Source organism: Salminus brasiliensis, chromosome 8 (assembly GCF_030463535.1).
Source record: "Salminus brasiliensis chromosome 8, fSalBra1.hap2, whole genome shotgun sequence".
Taxonomy (NCBI): Eukaryota; Metazoa; Chordata; class Actinopteri; order Characiformes; family Bryconidae; genus Salminus; species Salminus brasiliensis.
Genome location: NC_132885.1, coordinates 19,402,583 through 19,421,833, shown reverse-complemented (window position 1 = coordinate 19,421,833; position 19,251 = coordinate 19,402,583). Strand labels below are relative to the sequence as shown.

Here is a 19,251-nt window from a genome sequence, read left to right as displayed (position 1 = left end):
TTGAAGTAAATAAGGTTTACTGAATAAAACGCTCTTTGCATCAGTGTTCAGTGTCTGTTCTCCAACTTGACTTAACTTTTAAACTGGAAAGTACTTGAAACTAAATGAACAGCACTTCAGAGTGTGAAATTTCCATGTTCCAAACAGACTGTTTAATCCAACCTGCGTATGTACTGTTGAAGTTCTTGAAGTTCAACAACTGATCAAGTTAAACTAAATATCCTTAATTATTTTACAGTTCAGAAGACTTGGATCATTTTAGCATCAACACATGCTTTGATGACAAGCACATACATGGATACAAACTAATGTTTCATCAAAATGTAACACTGCTCTGATTCTAACGCTGATTCTAAAATCTAACGCCCTGATTCCTACTGAATATGGGGTAATGGACAGTGGGTTGAAATGTAAAGAGTTAAGTAATTGATGGAGGTAATGATTTATTTAACCACTAGAAGGTGCTGCTTACCCAGAACGTGTTTTTGAGAACCTTAAACATCACACTTCAAACTGTTACATGGTCCAGACCCTGCTCATCCAACATTGCCTCAAAATTCAAAGGTATGGAGTTTGTTCTTCCTGTCTGCAGTCACAGCTTCTACTGGTAGATGTTGGAAAGTTCCAGTGAGGATTTGACTGAGTTGGTGTCGGATAGTACCAAGAATACACAATTGGAACAAACCATCAAAACCCACATGTTAAGCTCCTGCACAATAAGAATCTACTGGGGGAGGCTAGACTTTTTAGAAATGGCTCTGCCTGGTTGGCTTGGAAAAAGTCATATATTCATAATTTTGCTCAGTTAAGTGTCATTTAATTTGGTTTCTTTAGTTATGTGGATTAGATAAAGATCTGATTGCATTTTAAGTTTGTCTATATATGGTATATACAAGCATGCAATCCTTTAATGCAAAATGCAATGCTTATAAACAGACAGGTACACAGTACTTGTGGCACATATGCTAGCAGTCGTCGAACATCATGGAAAGTGGTTGTAAGACACCCAGTGCAACACAAGACTATAGCATTTGTAAAGAAATACTGTGTTGTAGCAAGACATGAAAAAAGATGCACAGTGGGGAAACAGTATATAATTTAAGATAAGCAATGATCTACAGGAAACAGAAAAGTGAACACCAAGAACAGCAACATTGACAGACTGTGAGAAGAGGGCAGGACTACCTAAGGTTGGGTGTAACGCCAGACAAGGTAATAGATCAGCATGTAAGTCGCAGGCTTAGACTGTGTTAGTCACCACATCTTTGTGGCTGACAGACTAAACTTCACACGACAGAACTGCATGTTCTCACACACTCCCACTCCCAAACTAAGGCACACTATGCAGTTCACAACCCTTAATGCTTAACTTATAGAGAATATTGATCTGCTGTTACAGGAAATCACTCAGGCTATATTCACCTGACATTCATTTAGCTGTTGGCTTGCTGCTTGAGGTCTGTTCTTTTCACAATTACCACCTTTGTCTTCAGTCTCAGTTTTTTTATTTGCCATTGTAGTTTTACAAACGTCAAAGTGCACATTCTTAGATTTTATTAAAAATTAATTCAATATATTATGATTATTGTTTACCACGTAAAGCCTAAAGGACTCTGTATAATCATTCTTTACAGGTGTTTACTCTGATTACTCAGACATGTCACCATAATGAAGAAACATCTTCATACTCCTCTTTGACAGATCAGGAACACTCAACACTGGTGTGGACTTGTCAATGACTGCTGTCCACAGAAGACGTCATGCACATATATACAGAGGCTGCACTGCAAGATGCAGATCACTAGCCATGAAAACAGGGTGGTCAGGCACTTAAAAGAGCCTAGAGGACTAGATATAAGGTCTTGTAGACAGATTCAATCTAGTCAAGAAAAAGACATCCAGGACACAGTTGTAGTTATGTAGGTTCTTGTAAATTGTGCTTTTGGTCATTTTGTCATGGTCCCATAACAAGACCATCTGTTATCTGCCCAAGGCAGTTCTGTTCTGAAAAATGGATTTTCAGTCATTGAGTTGGGTTTGTAAGATCTGAGGAATTGTTTTATGTAAATGCTTTAATTTTTGGATTCATCATACAATGTGCAAACTAACATCATTGAAATAACAGCATCTCATTCTGACCACATTCAAGCTTTCCTTTTTCGTGTCAAGATTGGCCTACTTGCAACAGCATAAACCACAAGGTCAGATACAGATGTCTCAGTACTGCACACACTACCCCTTTTCAGAGACTTCCTCTTTCCACATGATCTTAAGTGCAAATTTAAGCGTTTAAATAAGTTCTGTACAAAACTCATAAGGTAAATTATTATTTCATAAACAAACATATTACATTGACAGCAAAAGCAATTTATACACACATTTTGGTGATATTTCAAACAGCTATTTGTCTAAATTTAAAGTTGTACATTTATAAAAATACAATTATGATGGCTGTAGACAGTTATACTCAAAATGTTACTATAATAAAAATCAACCTTACATTACTGTTTAAGTTAAAAGCTCTAGATCACAATAAGAAAGGTTCCTCTGGCTTTCAGATATTGCTGTCTGAGGGACAGGCTACATGTCTGTAAAGCATTTGGATGTCATCACCTAGTTATTGTGAAGTTATTTTTTCATCTGAGCAACTCTGGGGAAAAAAAGTCCTGAGAGATTGGAAAGATTACTATATAACTGAATGAGAATGTAAATGACATCATCATAACTAAAATAAGCTGCATTTTTAAAACTGAAAATCAGAAAATCCGGGTCAAGAGCAAAAGAACTGTGACTTCTATGAGGTGAGTTCAGGTTAAAAGCCAACTATGCATTTTTCGTTCCCATTTTTACCAGAAGGGTCTTGCTACACCTCTCCCTCATCTCAACTTGTACTCATACATGAACTGTTCTGTTTTTGTTCTTTTACTCAATACTGTCGTAATCACAGATACTGCTAGTTACAGTGGAAGGTAGCTGCTAGAACCCGGTCAGAACATGACTTGTGATCAGCTAGGCATTGTCCCCTTCAACTGCTGTTGATTCTGGAACAGGCTTGAGTGGATTATTCTCAGCCCACAAACAGTCTTTTTGTTTTTTGGAATCAGACTTTGTCCTCTTAACTGTGATGAGTAGCAGTATGATGATCCCAAGCAGACAGAAAATCAGGGGAATAAGGCCACCCAGGATTGCTCCAGAAGAGCAGCCTTGTTTAGATTCAGTGGTAGCACCTAAAAACAAAACAAAAAAAAGAATATTACTAATGAAGGATTAGTTGGTAGAATCTCCAAAGCAGTGGACACAAACCCTGCTCTTGAACATCTACATTCCTACCGACCCTTATTATAATTAGAAGCTTCTATACTTAGAAGCATGGGGTGTGTTAGGTTTGGAGGGGAGACCTGCAGGAAGATGCACTAAAGTTTGTGAATTATAAATAAATAAATGAGAGAATACAACGTTACCTTTGTCATAGACATGGACAGCAAGTTGTCCAGATTTGTCTTCAGCTACCTTCCTCCAACCATTAGTAGCTGTAGGCAGCCATTCCACAACCCGACACTGGTATTGGCCATTGTCAATGGGGTTAACATCTGGCACAGTGAGTGTGTAGAGCATGGCACTCGGATGCTGATACACCAGACCTCGATCACCGGTAAGGCTATGTAGAGTACCATCCGGACTCACATTAAAGATGGTCAGAGGACGTCCATTTTCGTCCATTCTGGACCAGGTCACTTCAAATACAGACTTCTCACTTGAGCGAGACTGGATTTCGCACTTAATTGTGAAGCCAGCATGACGATTGGTAACATTGTGACTTCGGTGGACTTTTAGGAGTTGTAGTTTACTCTCTGTTTGGAATAAATAAAAGGAATGCAAAACATTAATTTTCTTTTTTTTTTTACTTTAAAAGCCACAGGTTATGAACCCTGGTTCTGGAGTACTTCGTTTTCCGCACATTTTAGTGCTTTCCTAAACATTAGTGGATAGTTAAATTAAGTGTGTTGAAGCAGGGGGGGAAAGGGGTACTCCAGGACCATGGAAACCACTGGTGTATGTAGATGTAGATATAGTAGATATGTATAAACTAAAGTAATTGACAGAAACTGAATGTAGTGCATTACCAATATTTTGAACAGCGACCATGGTTGGTTTTGATTCTGCAGTTCCTTTCCTTTTCCATTTGCCCTCACATTCAAGCTGAAACTGCTCTACCATGCACTGGTAGCTTCCATTGTCAGCCGGAATTGAGTTGAAGACAGTAAGCTGAAATGTTGTGGCAGAAGACCTGGAAAACTGTAGCCTGCTTCGAAGTTGTTGGTCTGTGAAAGCATACTGCAGATGCCCATCATAGGTATGTTTCATTAAAACAGTCCTGGCATTGGAGTTTGGCTTCTCCACCAGCCAGGTAAGAGTGTAGTGCATGCTGGGGTCCACTTTATTAACATGAATAGAGCAGGAAAGGTCAAACTGCTGTCCCTCTGTGAGGTTCAGTTCACTTGTAGGATTCTCCAAAACAAGAATGTCTGTACTTTGCTTTTCCTCTGACTCCACATAGACAGAAAGTTCTCCAGATTTGTCTTTAGCTATATTCCTCCATTCATTGGTCAACAACCATTCCACAACTTGACAATGATACTGGCCATTGTCAAAGGAATCAACGTCAGGCACAGTGAGTTTATATAGGGTGGTAGCTGGACGGGTATAAATCAGATGTTTTTGACTGTTAGCACTGTTCAGAGTTCCGTCTTTACTGGCAGTGAAGATGGACACTGGAGTCCCTCCTTTCTGACTCTTGAACCAGGTCACTTCAAAATGAGACTTCTCACTGGAGCGAGAATTGATTTTACATTCAACTGTGAAGCCAGCGTGACGATCTGTAACGTTGAGACTGCGGCTCGCCTTCTCAACTTGTAGTTTACTCTCTGTTTCCAAAGCACAAGAACAAATGAGAAGAAATTATTCCATCATTTACATTATTATCTACATTAACCTAAACATGGTATGGTACTTTGAATCTGGAATAAAATGAGAACATACCTATTAAACGTACGTGGACATTGGTAAAACCTGACTTAGCCTGTGCCTTCCATTCCCATTTGCCTTTACAATCAAGATGATATTGATCTATCTGACAGTAGTAGCCTCCACTATCAGATGAGATTGAATTCAGGATGGACAGATGGAAAGCTTTAGTTGTTGGTCGTGAGAAATGAAGCCTATGTTGAAATTCTGGGTCATGACCTAGGAACTGCAGACGGCCATCATAGCTGTAGGACAGAAACTGTACTGTAGACTGTGTCTGACCTTGGCTTTCAAAAAACCAGGTCAGAGAGTACTGCAATGTGGAATCTTGTATATCTTGACTCATTGAGCAGCTCAAATCCACCTTCTCTCCCTCTGTGACCACCAGCTGATGATCAGACGTATTCAGGCTGAACGTATTAGCTGAAGGATAATGACAAAACCAAAAAACAAGGTTTACCAAAAAATGACACTAATAAATAAGTCTTAAGCCAAAAGAATTGTCATAAACTTTGGTGGTTGATGACCTTATTCCGAAAGTAATAGATAAGTAATATTAGAGATAGTAATTTTTTTCAAGTTTATGGACAATGCAAATGTAAAGGACAATAAAGGCCAAATAAAACATTTTTTGTTTGCTGTTGTTGTGTGGATGGGGAAATGGAGCTTCATGAAATTGCTAATGTCATGATGTATGCATGTTTCTGCCTGAATCTACCTACCTACCTCTTTACATCTTCTATAGTAAACTGCATATATCATAAAAGTACAATGTCTACATGTAGATAGCACTAGATTTCAGATTTCAAATGATAAAGATGATTAAGATGATTCAGATGATCATTACAGCTATATAAAGCTCTATTTAGATGTAGAGTCCATAAATTTGTGTCTTGCATCGCACACTACACAGGAAGTAGTGAGAAATTTGGAAGTAAACCTCATTTATTTTCTATCTTTGTGGTGCTGTATGAGGTACTATTGCCCCATCCAGGGATAGCATGCTTGTGTGAGTGTTTTCGTGGTCTCTGTGTGGATGGAAATGTTTAAAAAAAAACAGGAGGGAGAGAAATCTCACTTTTTAAAAATACCTGGGGTGTATATGTGTGGTCGGGACCTGAAAATATATACATTTAACAAGAAACTGTTTGAAATTGTGTCTAAATTACTGTTTATTCCCCCCCTCAGACCCTGATGAATAAACCTAATAATGCATAAAAGGGATCCTTGGGGACCAAGAAACAAAGCAATATGACATTTATGTATTTATACACCCAATCCCCCTGTGTAAAAAGTGACTGTTGTGTAAAAAAGGGAAGGTGAAGTGAATTCTATATTGGCTTAGCAGAAATAACTACGACCAAATGCTTTTTGTGTGCCTAATACATTGGCAGCTCAGGGTATGTCTATATTGTTATGTAGTCTATGACAGCATACATGCCCTGTGTCAAGTGCTGACCACACAAAAACATCTCTAGATGTTAGGCCAAGATACAAAAAATGCCAAATATCAAAGCTACAGGCAACATACCTATTTCATTCACAGGAAGTGTCATGATGGCAGACATTGTCTTAAGTGGATACCAGATGCCATCAGGATCTTGAATCCATTCCTCTACTGAACAGTTGTATGTGCCACTGTCAACTGACCTGGCCTGTTGAATGGTCAATTGGTAGGTTTGCTTCTCAATCATGTGCATGTTTATCCTCTGGTCCATTCCTAGATTGGCTGCAGAGCCCAAAGTGATCACTCCTTTTGGATCCATACTGACCAAATTCTGGTCTCTAAACCTCCATGTTACAGCAAAACGGGAAGAATTAGAGACTGCTGCATTAATCAAGCAATCGATTTTTGCATTGCTCTTGACCAGGAACTCTGAGGGAGACCTTATGGAAACAGACAATTTGCTGACTGCATTGAAAAAAAAGAAAGAAGAACAGGGTTGGATTCAGTTGGATGGTGGAAAATCTAGACAAGTAAATACTCAGGTTTACCAACAAACTGAAAATGTAGGTCTCAGGTACTGTGTTTACAAAATAGAAAACTCCATTAAGAGAACATGAAGTCTTATGTATTAGAATCTTACCAGGACTGTGTACTGTGACTGCGAGTTTATTGGAGTGTTTCTGGGCTTTCTGAACACTTTCTCGATAAGCAGTGATCTGGCACTGGTAAATTCCATGGTGTCTTTTACTTGCCCTCAACACCCTGAGAATGAAACCATTGCCATTAGCTTCCACCTGATAATCTTTCTGCTCTGCGCCACAGGATATGGCTCCACTGCGGAGCATACATATAATGTCTTTCTGAGCAGCTGAATCGGATGGTTGAAATTTCCAGTGTACATCAAGGGGAACTTTAGGTCCTTTCACTGTGCAAAACAGGTTTATAAAGGAATTCTCAGTTACATTTGTGTCCCGACTTTTCAGGACCACAGTTAGGAGAGAATCTAAAAAAACAAGAGAGACAAATATGAGCGTGATCAATTATGTCAATTAGTGAAAAAGAGCCATGTTACCATTACTGGTAATGAATTTTTTTGTTGATGCTCATTTCAATTATTACAAGATGTAATGTGACAGTAATGACAATGATCCATATAATGCAAAGGCAATTGCCAATAAACGTTTTAGCTTTAGAAACTGTATATCCAAGCCACAAACTAATCAGGAACCATTTTTTAAGAAATGTAAAGAATGTATGTATTAACATACCTAACAGATAACAGCACTCATTTTTATTTATAGGGGTAACTAAAGGATGACTGAGCTAAAGCTCAATTGTTTACATGCAAGCCATTTTACATTACTGGAAATAATGGCAAATGTTCAAAAACCTCTTAGGAAATTGGTTGATTTTCTTTCTACACATTCCAAGACCCTGATCGTCCCCTTATACACTCCTACCCAAAATATTCAAAAAATGGGCTTACCAATAGACTTTACAGAAACAGTGCCTTTCTGTGACTGGCTTTTTACTTCCTTCATGGTGCCACTGGTGTCTATGTTCCACTCCGACACAGTGCACGTATATTCACCGCTGTCAGACACAACAGCATCACTGATCTCCAAAGTGAAGTCAGCAGCAGTTGGGCGGAATGTGCGGACAGTTCTCTGCTGATACTGGCCCCCCTTATCCTCCATCACACCCTCACGAGTCAGGCTGATGATATCCCTGAAAGAGCTGCCTGTAGTCTTCTTGTGTTTCCAGGACACAGATAGTGGTCCACTGGCTCCAGACACATTGCAGGTGAGCTTTAGTGTTTCTCCTTCAATCACCTGAACTTCTTGCCTTGCCATAACCACAGCCAGACTACTCTCTTTTTTTTCAGGGCAGAAACAAATGTGGGATTAGTTTTGTAGTTCCAGAGTTTAAGGCACAGTTTCATTTTAAGTTGTTAAAGTATATAATTCTTTCTGGTATCACTTATCACCATTTAGACATTTACATATTCCCAGAAGACAGTTTAAAACACACATTGCCACAACCCTTAGTATTTTGTATAATGTTTGACCTGAAATAGAATTAGATCTTCATCACATGTCCTAAAGTAGATAAAAAGAATGCGGCTAAACAAATAATGCATTTTTTCATTATTCAGAATAATTACACAATATTAAATATCTTTGTTAGTGTACAAAGTATTGGTTTTAAGAACATTTGGAGGCTTTTGGTCCATTTAAAAAAATGCTTCAACTCAGTAAAAAGGCATTTACATAAGCTGCTCATTTTCCCTTCAAATTTCTATTGGGTAAGGGTTTGGACTTGGCCATTGCCATTCCAAAATGGTGAATTCCTCACGCTTTAACCATTGCATCATAGCTGTCCTAGGTTACAGTTCACAGACAGATACTCTGACATAATCCTGTAGATCAATCCAGAAGAAAGTGGCATCTTCGGATGGGCACTAGTGCTGTTTTTGGAGAATAGTGGTTTCTTTATGGCTATCCTGTCATGCACACAATCCATATTCAGCATTTGCCTGATTATGGACTCTCATGACATTGGGAATACTACTGTCTGCACTCTTAGCGTAATTTTTGCTGGACATCCACTACCTTGGGAGAATATGTGTGGTTTCATAACACGTTTCAGCCTCATAAGCTTTGATGACACTTTTTCTGAGGTCTCCAGGAATGTCCTTTGTTTGAGACAAGGCATACTTCTATGAACTTGTGTGGTAAAGACCATACTTTTATTGGAGGACTCAAGTTTATGTTGTATATGAAAAATTAAAGGCCTGCTGAATTCAGGCTTGATTGCTGTTCTCTTGGATGAAACACCTGACTTCAATAACCTTTTTCAATAAACTCATACTCCTCAAGGTTCACATACTCATACTGAAAGTTGGATCATTTTGCTCAACTATTCAACAGAATAATATATTTTTGTGAAAGCATTCATAAATGTTTACTACAGGTGAAGGAAAAAATGCTAAACCGTAATGTAAATGATCATTTACATTAGTCAGATCATCATGACATTTTCACATAATATAAAGGGGATAATTTTCTAATAAATCTTACATTTTTTTTAAATTCCAAATAAAATTATATAATTAACAACATTAATTAGATATAATCAACAACAATACTACTACTACTACTACTACTACTACTACTACAACTAATAATAATAATAATAAATCATCTGACCTTTGGCTGTAATGTGCACAGTCTCTTCCCGGGACAGCTGGCTTTGCCTTCTGCTAAATGCTCCTGTCTCAGTCATCTCCTCTTGGGTAGCTCTGCACTTGTATTGGCCTTGGTCTACAGTCCTGACTGATTGGATGGTGAGGACGTAGGCTTTATCTGTGATCTTCACCGCTTTTAGCTCACCCTTGCTCTCTCTTGCTAAATAGTCCGAAGCTACTGTCAGTACACCAGAGGGTCCAATGTGGGCCACTTCCATGTTGTTTTTCAGCCAGGTGATGGAGAAGAAATGTCTTGAAAGATTGTCTGCTTGTACACTGCAACGGATCACCATCTTATCTCCCTCCTGAACATCCCCACTGACAACACCAATGTCAGTGATGAAGGAGTCCACTTCAGCAACGGCTGGCAAACAGAAAACACTGAGATGCAAAACTTGCATAATTCTATTTAATTTCCAAGTCATTTTTGTTCAGGAAAAACTGGTCTCAGGTATTTTATCTCAATGAAACAGAGTCTCTTGAAAACATCTAAATAAATATTCCTTTAAATATTGTGTGACTAGCATCAACACACTAACATAGATATTATGTCTGAGAACAACTCCTGTAGCTGCCTCTAACCAGGCCTCAATCAATAACAAAATCCAGAGGATTTGATTTCTCTGTGACATTTCAAAGTGTTAATACATAAAATAACTAATATTGTTCATATTGTCTATATTACTACAGATTCTATATAGTACCTACACACTGAAAAATACATGTAGTCCAGGATTAGGCTTCATCCTTGTCAGACCCTAAATGATGATGATTATTTTGTTAATAATTAGTGAGTATTTTAACCTTACTAATTCACTGTGAATCTGTTTCTCCAATAAAAATTGTAATGATTATAAATAAATAACATTACAAATAAATAATAGATTTGAGTCATTTTTATTAACTTGAATTAAAGATAATTATAAATAATGTAATTATTTAATGTTCTTCCAGTTGTCAGTTAAAGCAATAAATTGTTAATCAATTGACAACCTTTTTTTTCCAGATATTGGAAACTGGAGTTGAGTTTAAAAAAAAGAGAGTGCTTATTCATAAAGTTCTGCAAATATGAAAATGCACAGATGTTGTATAACCTTGTACTACATACTTTCATAGTATAAGAATAAATTGTATACTTATTGTACAGTAACTTTATATAACATCACACACAGCTTACATAACTGTTTATGTAACAATGGCACTGCATATATTGACATATACCTAAGAAATTGCCTGAACGCACTTGTAGATATGTATTATGTAATGTGTCTCTAAAATTCATGACTATCTGATAAAACCAACCCTGAACTCCTCACCTAGAGTTTTGACCTCCAAACTGATCCCAGTGGTATTCTTGTGGGCAATCCGTGTCCAGGAGCGGTCTGGGTCCTGGATCCATTCTTCAGCCTGGCAGTAGATCTCTCCACTAACTGCCTGCTGCACCTGACTCATCTTCAGTCTATAGGTGGTGTCTTCTACTTTTTCTATACTGATGAGCCCTGAGCGATACTGATTTTCAAACGCTGTTCCTGGCCTGACAGTCAGATCTCGGTCCAGAGTGATGATTTGGAAGGTTTCTGTGCTACCACTGACATACCATGTGACAGACAAATGAGTGTGCTGCATGGTCTGGCTAGAGACTTCGCATTCAAGCTGAAGGGCTTCACCCTCCGAGATGCTATGAGACTGTGGGCCGGAGTAGGATGCCTTCAGAGTATCCTCAATCACTGTTTGAGACAAAAGAGGCATTGATGGAATGCTTTTCCCATTTTCCTCATTTTATGTAGGTGCAAATAAAATTAGAGTTTGTTGAACATCTTATATAAAGGTACAGAAAGATAAGTACATATTCAGTTGATAATGGTGTTGTTAGATAGAAAATAGTTTGTGACCAGTTGGCCACCCATCAAAATCATCATAGAGAAAAAGAATGAAAACAGACTTACCATTCAATGTTATTTTTGCATTGTAGGTTCCCTCATAGATCTGAAATGAATTGGGGGTAAAACATTCATATGTTCCAGCATCTTCTGCTAGCAGTGATACAAGATGAAGGAGAACCGAGGTCTTTGACCGCCTCTCAATCGTAATACTTTTGTCCCTTACTCTTTGATTGAACACGGCATAAGGATAGTTTTCGTCACATGTACTAATCATCCTGATTTCCCTATCTGGAAAATTTGGTTTATAGACTAAAAATTCAAAGCACTGGTCAGCTTGACCAAGATAGCCACTAACGTTACAGGAGATGGATATTGGATATCCTTTCACACGAAACAATGGACCTTCCTGGATCTTTACCAGATGTTCACCTCTGCAAATATCTGTAAGGAAAAGATGAACACTTTCAGTAAAACAAATGCATTCACTAATGTCAAAAGATAAAGCTGTTGTTATGCCATCAGGAATTAGTACTGATACAACTAGTTATCCATATTTGCTACTGTTCTGAGTTTTTAAATACAAGGTACACCAATTAGGTGCACCAACTTGTGATTAGGTGCTTAAAAGCTGTAATACTTAATATTTTAAACAGTTAACTGTTTTAAGTCATTCCAACTTACAAAAGCAAGACAACAGACAGACAGACATAAAACAGTAAAAGTCTTTGTGTTGACATGGCATTTCTGGATATGTATAATCATTGACTCATTGTCCCATTTCATGTTTAAAGTCATATTCAATGACTACAACCAGTTTAAGATACTTTACTGATAAAATGTGGTTTGATTTGATCATCCCCAAATACTGGCAAACACAATCTAATAACACACAAAGAGCTGTACTGTTTTGTATTGTTTTTGTATTGAGCACACCGAGTTATAATCCACACTGCAGGCTAGAAAAGGTAAGTGAACCTCTGTGGTAATGACTTTTCAGAGTTTAATTGGCAAAAAGATTTTTTTTTTTGTTTTTGCCCCATTAAATAAAGACCCGCAAAGCCTGCTTACTGACAAATCTGCTCTTCCTAAGAAATACTGGTTAATGTGAACCATGCAAACAACTTTCAGAAAACCTCAGAAAACGTGTTTATAGATGCATGATGTTAGAAAAGTCTACAAAAACATTGTCAAATACATCACGGTCTACAAATGAAGACAATTCAGGATTTATAGTAATAATAGTAAGAATAACAGTTTTTGATCATTTGTACTGCATTTCAAAAGTATTTTAAATACTGCAACATGTGAAGCATATTTTGTTTTTTTTTTCCCCAAACTTGCTTAATGGCAGCATCTCTTTGGCTATAGGGGGTTGAGCTATCTGTGAGCGTGAACTGTCACTTTATCACTCATATTTACACTAAGCAAAAGCATCTGTAATAGCTTACTGTCGGAAGGCCCTACCCCAACTGTGGTTTATGTTCCCAGCTTGGAAAACTGGATGGGACAGTCATGTTTTAGATGACCTTCTTGGTTAGTTGTATTGCCACTTTATGTCACCACTGTTTTTAACCACAGTCAACATGATCATTCATGTTAATGAGCTCTCCTAAGTTATTCAGCTTAAAGCCAAAATGTTCCCACACAAATGCTTTAAATGGAACATTGGTGTGGGAACATTTACTCTTTCTAACTGAAATTGCATCTTTGGGAAACACTGGCCACAGTTTTGGTCACAATTTTGCTCTGAACACACAGACTAAGAATGGTGTTCATCAAGTCTGAATGGTCCACAAAGATTCTGGGAAAAGATTCTAAGGAAAGAAGAGACAAATGTCAAACATGTTACCACAATAATGCTCAACACCAAAATCTCATCCAAACTGTGGAGCATTGTAGAGCGGTTTGGGGCTCCTTTGCTGCCTTAGGGCTTGAATGCCTAGCAATCATTGAGGCAACAATGAATTTAAAAAGTGCATCAATACATTTACAGGAGAACGTTAAGGCAGCGCTCCATGACCCCTCATGGTCCTGAACTTATATCTAATGAGATGCTGCAGCATGACCTGAAGAGCAAGGTGTGATCGAAATTATCCTCTTTGAACTGTACAAATCTTATATGTATGTACAGGAAATGTGATTGGATGTGATTGCTGCTACAGGGGATGTACAAGTTGATAAATTCACTTACCTTTTCTAGTCTGCACTGTGGGCGTTTGCTCAATGTGCTCAATAAAAGACAAGAAAAGCATACTAATGAACTATACTAATAAATTAAACTAAACTATTGGGCATGCTCTTAATATACATTAAATGTACATAAAGGCTGTTTACAAAAATGCAAGCATGGGAGCACTCCCATGACACTTTGGGGTGCCTGGTTTAAAAACACTGGTCAGTAGTAGTTTTGTTATGCATTGCCATTTTGTGTCGTTATGTGTTATTAAGGGTGTTTTGGTGTGGTTTGGGTTGGTGTTTTTTGATGTTCACCACCCCACCTCATCCCCAACTCATCCTAAAAGTATTAGATGGAGCACCATCATTACAGAGAACTTAGTTCCACCTCTCCACAACTCAATGCTGGGGGGCCTCAAACCCCTCTAGTCCGCACTTTGCATTAGGCATGGTGCCAATAGGTTAATGTTTATCTGCTCCAAAGAATCCTACTGAATGGTAATATTTCTCTACAAGGACTAGAAACTGTGTGTGCATATATCAGATTTCTGATTGGTTCTCCACAATACACACATAAAGCTCAGAATGTGCATTTTGGAGAGTAAATAAAAATGTCTATATTTGCGTTGTAGACAGAGACCACTGGTTTCTATCACCACTAAGGTAAAGAAATTTAACTTTGTAAGTTTCTCTTCAGTGAAAATGTCAACCACTTTGAAAGACTGTTTTTTAACCACTGAATTTGGAAATTTGTAGGATTTCTTTTTATAGGCTGTTTAATTGCTTAATTTATTTGCAATGTTTTGAAGTAAATGGCAATCAAATTAATCTAGTACCTTGTTAACAGCTCTTCCCATACATCAGATCACACCATGCTGGCAGGTGAGAAAGCAGTCTAAACAAGTCAAAAAATGAGATTAGAAAAGCTGAATAATCTCACCACTCAGCAGGAGTCCTGCGAGGTACATCAGCAGAGGGAACAGCCACAGCTGGAGCCGAAGAAACATCCTAAACTTGACCAACCTGGTCAGTGGACATACCAAAATTATCTGCAACACACTGCACAGTGTCCTTACACCCAAGATGTAAGTGTCAGCAAAAACTGTTTGACCAAAACTGTGTCACTTCACGCAGACTAAGAGGAAATGTGAAAAGCTTGTGGGTTTCCGGTCTTCTCATACTTTGACGTCTCACACTCATGCTGCCTATTGAAAGTGATCCTTTGAAAAAGCATCAACTTGTTATACAGGCTCTGCAGCTCACATGTAGCTTTAGAGACATGATTCAGGACACAGGAAACATTGAGAAGATTGATTGGGGGCTTTCTAAATGCACTACTTTCTGTATTGCTCAGCCATTTCTACAAACTCACTGACCTATATAAAACAGATTAGGCAGATCAGTGAGAATTAGGCTGTGGTTTGTGGTTTTAATCAGGTCTGTCTAGTTAACTGTCCAACTGATGCCATCTCTGTTACCATTTCTGTACTTTTACATCTTTAAGATAGTGCTTGCTTCTAATATGGTATCAGTCAAGGACAATATAACAGACCCTGTTCAACCCTACAGGTGCATTAATCCCTTTGAGAGTATCACATACTGGTTCAGGAAATGGCAGGCAATTTCGCCATCTAGTGGTTTTCCCTGCAGACACATGACGCTTGTCCACATGACTTGTATAATGACTTCAGAAGGAAAGAGTGGTCAGTGTCAGGGACTGCTCAGCTGCCACTTCTGCCTTCGGCGACACATGCTGTAAAGAAACAACAAGCCAACCGGACACTGCTTCAACGAAATTGTGTTTGATGGAGTGATTTGGTTTAGGGGAGGAAAAGCACAGATATAATGTACTAAAGTGAAAGTCTGAACTTCTTTTGACAACACCTGACTCAAATTCAAATCATGTGGGAGTTAATAAAAAGGTTAGTGAGTTGATCATTAGTGGTTAGGTTAGTGTACTAATATACTACGTTAGGGTTGTTTAGGGGTGTTTAGGTCTTTAGGACTATGTAGATCAGTCATTTGTAACATTTAGTGGTGGACCATCATTTGCTTCCTTACACGGAACTGCCTTGACAAAGATAAAAACTACAGACAGAAGCTTTGAGTGTTCTGACATTAAAAAAGGTGAGACAAAGGCACTGACGTATGGTAGAAAACCACTTCTTCCATGTGACTGTAGCTGAACCACAAAAACCACAAGTCTCACACTGACTCCCAAATTTGAGTGTGAAGACTGCGAACTGAAAAAAAATAGTACAGAAGGTACAAAACACAGCTCAACTGATATCTTGCAATCTATATATATATATATATATATATATATATATATATATATATATATATATATATATATATATATATATATATATATATATATATATAAAGTTAGGACACAATGTGTGTCTATCTTGTGTAAAGCAAACTTGCTGTGTGATCTTTTCTATCAGACAAGCACAAACTGGTCCCAGACTTGAGGGCATGGCAGAAGACAGGGTTCTTAACTCACCCAAACACAGATCTCTCTTGTTTCTGATTCCTGAGGCCAGTCATGTAAAACACAGTCTGTGGAGAAGCAAGAGGTTTAAAGGCGACTGCCTGTCTGCACTTATTGGATCCAGTATTAGACCAGCATCTTGAATAGGGCTAGACTGCAGCATCAGCCTTTTTTAGCAGGGACCACACTGGCCTGGCTTGCCTTTTCCACAGCATGGAGAATAACTAAACACAGAGACAAACCATGTCCCAGTAAAGTGCTGTGTAATTGAAACATTATTCCACTGAAGCCAAAGGAAGAGAGTCAGCTTTTCTCAAACTTCAAACCACCCGCTCATGGTTTGGATGCTCAATTACTTTGCAGCTGCAATTTCTCATGTCATCAGAGCACAGAGCAGAAACATGAACTAATGATCCTTCGTTGGTAAGTGTTCACAATTCCTGTGGAATTTCTCAAACTTTGGGCCTAACATGATCATGGGCTTTTTGAAATCCCAGAGAAAACATCACGGCCACAGGCAAACCAAACAGAAACTATGTTATGATGTTAAGGCAGTTTAGCATGAAGGAAAATTGCAGAATAGAAGACAGGGAAAGTGGACTATGAAGCAAGAAAAGTAAATCACACATCAGATCTTGATAAAACTCTCCAGGCAATGAAGAGTTGGGAAAGTGTTGATAAATGGGTCCCATTGTGGAGAATCTGATAATCACCAAGCTAGACCACAGTGCACCTCCAGTGCCTGGCCAAGACATACCTTAATGAGATCTAGTCAGTCTCACCAAATCCTACTGCTGCAGCCCTCATTCATTTGCACATTACAATGAAGGCTAGATGCGTATCTGATTCCATTATTCTGTTTGATTTCCCTGCATGCAATTACATCACTCAAATGTAGCCAGAAGGAGCCCCCTTGTGGATGAATAATATATCAATGTAACAGAGTTTTACCTTGACAGATGGGACTGGGTTGAATTTCCCAGAACTGTTTGTAGCAGAATGATCACAGTACGATGGCACAGCATTAAATTTTTGAATCCTCTCCAATATGCAAAGCAAACCAAGATGCTCATAAATATTTGCTTACAAGAGGCAGGTAACGCTGATCGTTAGAACTGAATTCTTCAAGCCATATGTTGTCTCCAGGATCAGGGTTGGGTGTTCCAGCTCTATGAGACTAGATGTTGACTAGTGCTGGGCAGCACTGATAAAGCTTAGTATATGACTAACTTAATACTTGATGATATTTACATTTACATTAATGATGTCAAGGATTCTGAATATCTGGAATTATTACTGCATGCCAGATGAATGTTTTACACACCCCACAATTGTTTTGATTGGACTGTTCACTTCTTCACCAAACTGACAATCATTTCTTTATTTACTTTATTTGTACACTTCAGCACAGCCATGCTAGAAAAGCAAAAGAACCTTCTTCCAAATGTTGTTGCAAATTTGGAATCATAAAACTGTCTAAAATGACTTTGCACACTACCCTTCCCTGGAACTAAGGCACCAAGCTTAAGTCCTGAAAGACGGGCCCAGACGATCATTTCAATTTCCTGTCCTTTTGGTTAATCAGACCATCAGACTGTAAAGTGTCGAGGAGTCCAGTGGCAGCATGCTTTACCCGGCCCCGACTAAAGCCTGGAACTGTGCACAGGGAACTTAAGCTTGTATACAGCTGCTCAGCAAAGGAAATTCACAGTGCTGAGTTGATTCTGCTTTCCAAGGCAGTGCAGTAGTCCGCAGTGAGCGATGCAACACAAGACACAACTGTTGTAATTTAGTGCAGAATCCCTTTACCATTTTGCTGTCCTGGAGAAAGCCTACAGTACACCAATCCGATATCATTGTACACTCCCACCTAAACTAAGAGGAAACTTTACCTAATAATGTTAGTAGTAATCTCAACACAACACCGTTTTAAAAAACAAAAGTGGGTTCTTAAAAGGTTCTTTAATACAAGTAATGGTTCCATACAGAACCATGACAACTCCAAGACCCATTTGAATGCTTAAATGGTTCTTTGCCTGGTAAAGTGGTTCTTAGAAGGAAACATTCTTGTAAAAGAGTCTTTATACTGCTGAACCAGTTCAAAAGGGTTTCACTATTTCTATACGTCTATAGCATCATAAACCATTTTTAATTTTCTTAACCGTCTAGGATAACTTTAAATATGTACAAAACAGAATATAGAAGACTATAGTGTGTTGTATGATATGAATACCAGTATGCCAGAACTAATGTTAAATACTGACATATTGAGCTTTTAACACTACTGTGCTGTACACATGGCAGTGGTGGCTCAGCGGTTAGAGCGCCGGGATATCGATAACAGGGTTGTGGGTTCGATTCGATTTGGCTGCCCACCGCTCTGGGTGTGTGTGTGTGAGTGTGTTCACTACCAGATGGGTTAAATGTGGAGGACACATTTCGCTGTACAGTGACAAATACGTGCACCTTTACCTTACCTTTACATTTCAAGACTGGTCTGTCTGATCAGTTTCACACTGGCTCGCTCAAAGATGGTAACAGGGAAACAGAATATGTCTTGCACAAACATGTTAACAGCTTCTCAGGAGCCAACAGCATGTTCATTATTAAGTTACTTTGGGAAAACTTCTTTGGGTGCCACAGAAGAAAATACCTGCAAGTGCAGTACAGTGTTGGCCAGATTGACAGCAACCCATCCTGCACTTCTCCACCCTCTGTTTCTGCATATCATATGTTGACATGGTTGCTATGCCGACACCAGAGTGTTGCCGGGTTGCTGCAGCATTCCTGACCCCCTCCTTCTCGTGCCCTACTCGAGTTTAACATTTACCGCAGACGACCAGTACAACTTGGACAAAAGCGAATGGAAGCACAGTCCCCTGACAAACGTCTACTTTAAAAGGAAATTGTTTGAGTCTTTGCATGTAACCGTTCTTTGTGCAAACTCTCAAATCCTGATCTGTTATGATGATTATCT

At 38.6% G+C, this 19,251-nt stretch overlaps 1 protein-coding gene across 1 annotated transcript; it reads right to left on the bottom strand.

The window, feature by feature from the left end:
• Nucleotides 1-1,120: 1,120 nt before the first annotated feature.
• cd101 (CD101 molecule) lies at nucleotides 1,121-14,804 on the bottom strand. The gene is made up of 11 exons (XM_072686008.1): nucleotides 14,718-14,804; nucleotides 11,666-12,043; nucleotides 11,036-11,446; nucleotides 9,682-10,083; nucleotides 7,959-8,345; nucleotides 7,113-7,475; nucleotides 6,557-6,937; nucleotides 5,041-5,448; nucleotides 4,125-4,925; nucleotides 3,462-3,851; nucleotides 1,121-3,227 (listed from the first exon to the last, which is right to left on the bottom strand). The coding sequence occupies exons 1-11, from the start codon at nucleotides 14,782-14,784 to the stop codon at nucleotides 3,010-3,012; spliced, it is 4,206 nt and encodes a 1,401-aa protein (XP_072542109.1). The 5' UTR covers nucleotides 14,785-14,804; the 3' UTR covers nucleotides 1,121-3,009.
• Between the last annotated feature and the right edge of the window lie 4,447 nt (nucleotides 14,805-19,251).

Bases quoted from the DNA above. Each gene is read 5' to 3' on its own strand.
- cd101 (XM_072686008.1), bottom strand. From the start codon at position 14,784: ATGTTTCTTCGGCTCCAGCTGTGGCTGTTCCCTCTGCTGATGTACCTC. The intron at 12,044-14,717 runs GTGAGATTATTC...TTTTCCTTACAG, and splicing joins CGCAGGACTCCTGCTGAGTG to ATATTTGCAGAGGTGAACAT. The intron at 3,228-3,461 runs GTAACGTTGTAT...TTTTGTTTTTAG, and splicing joins TGTCCATGTCTATGACAAAG to GTGCTACCACTGAATCTAAA.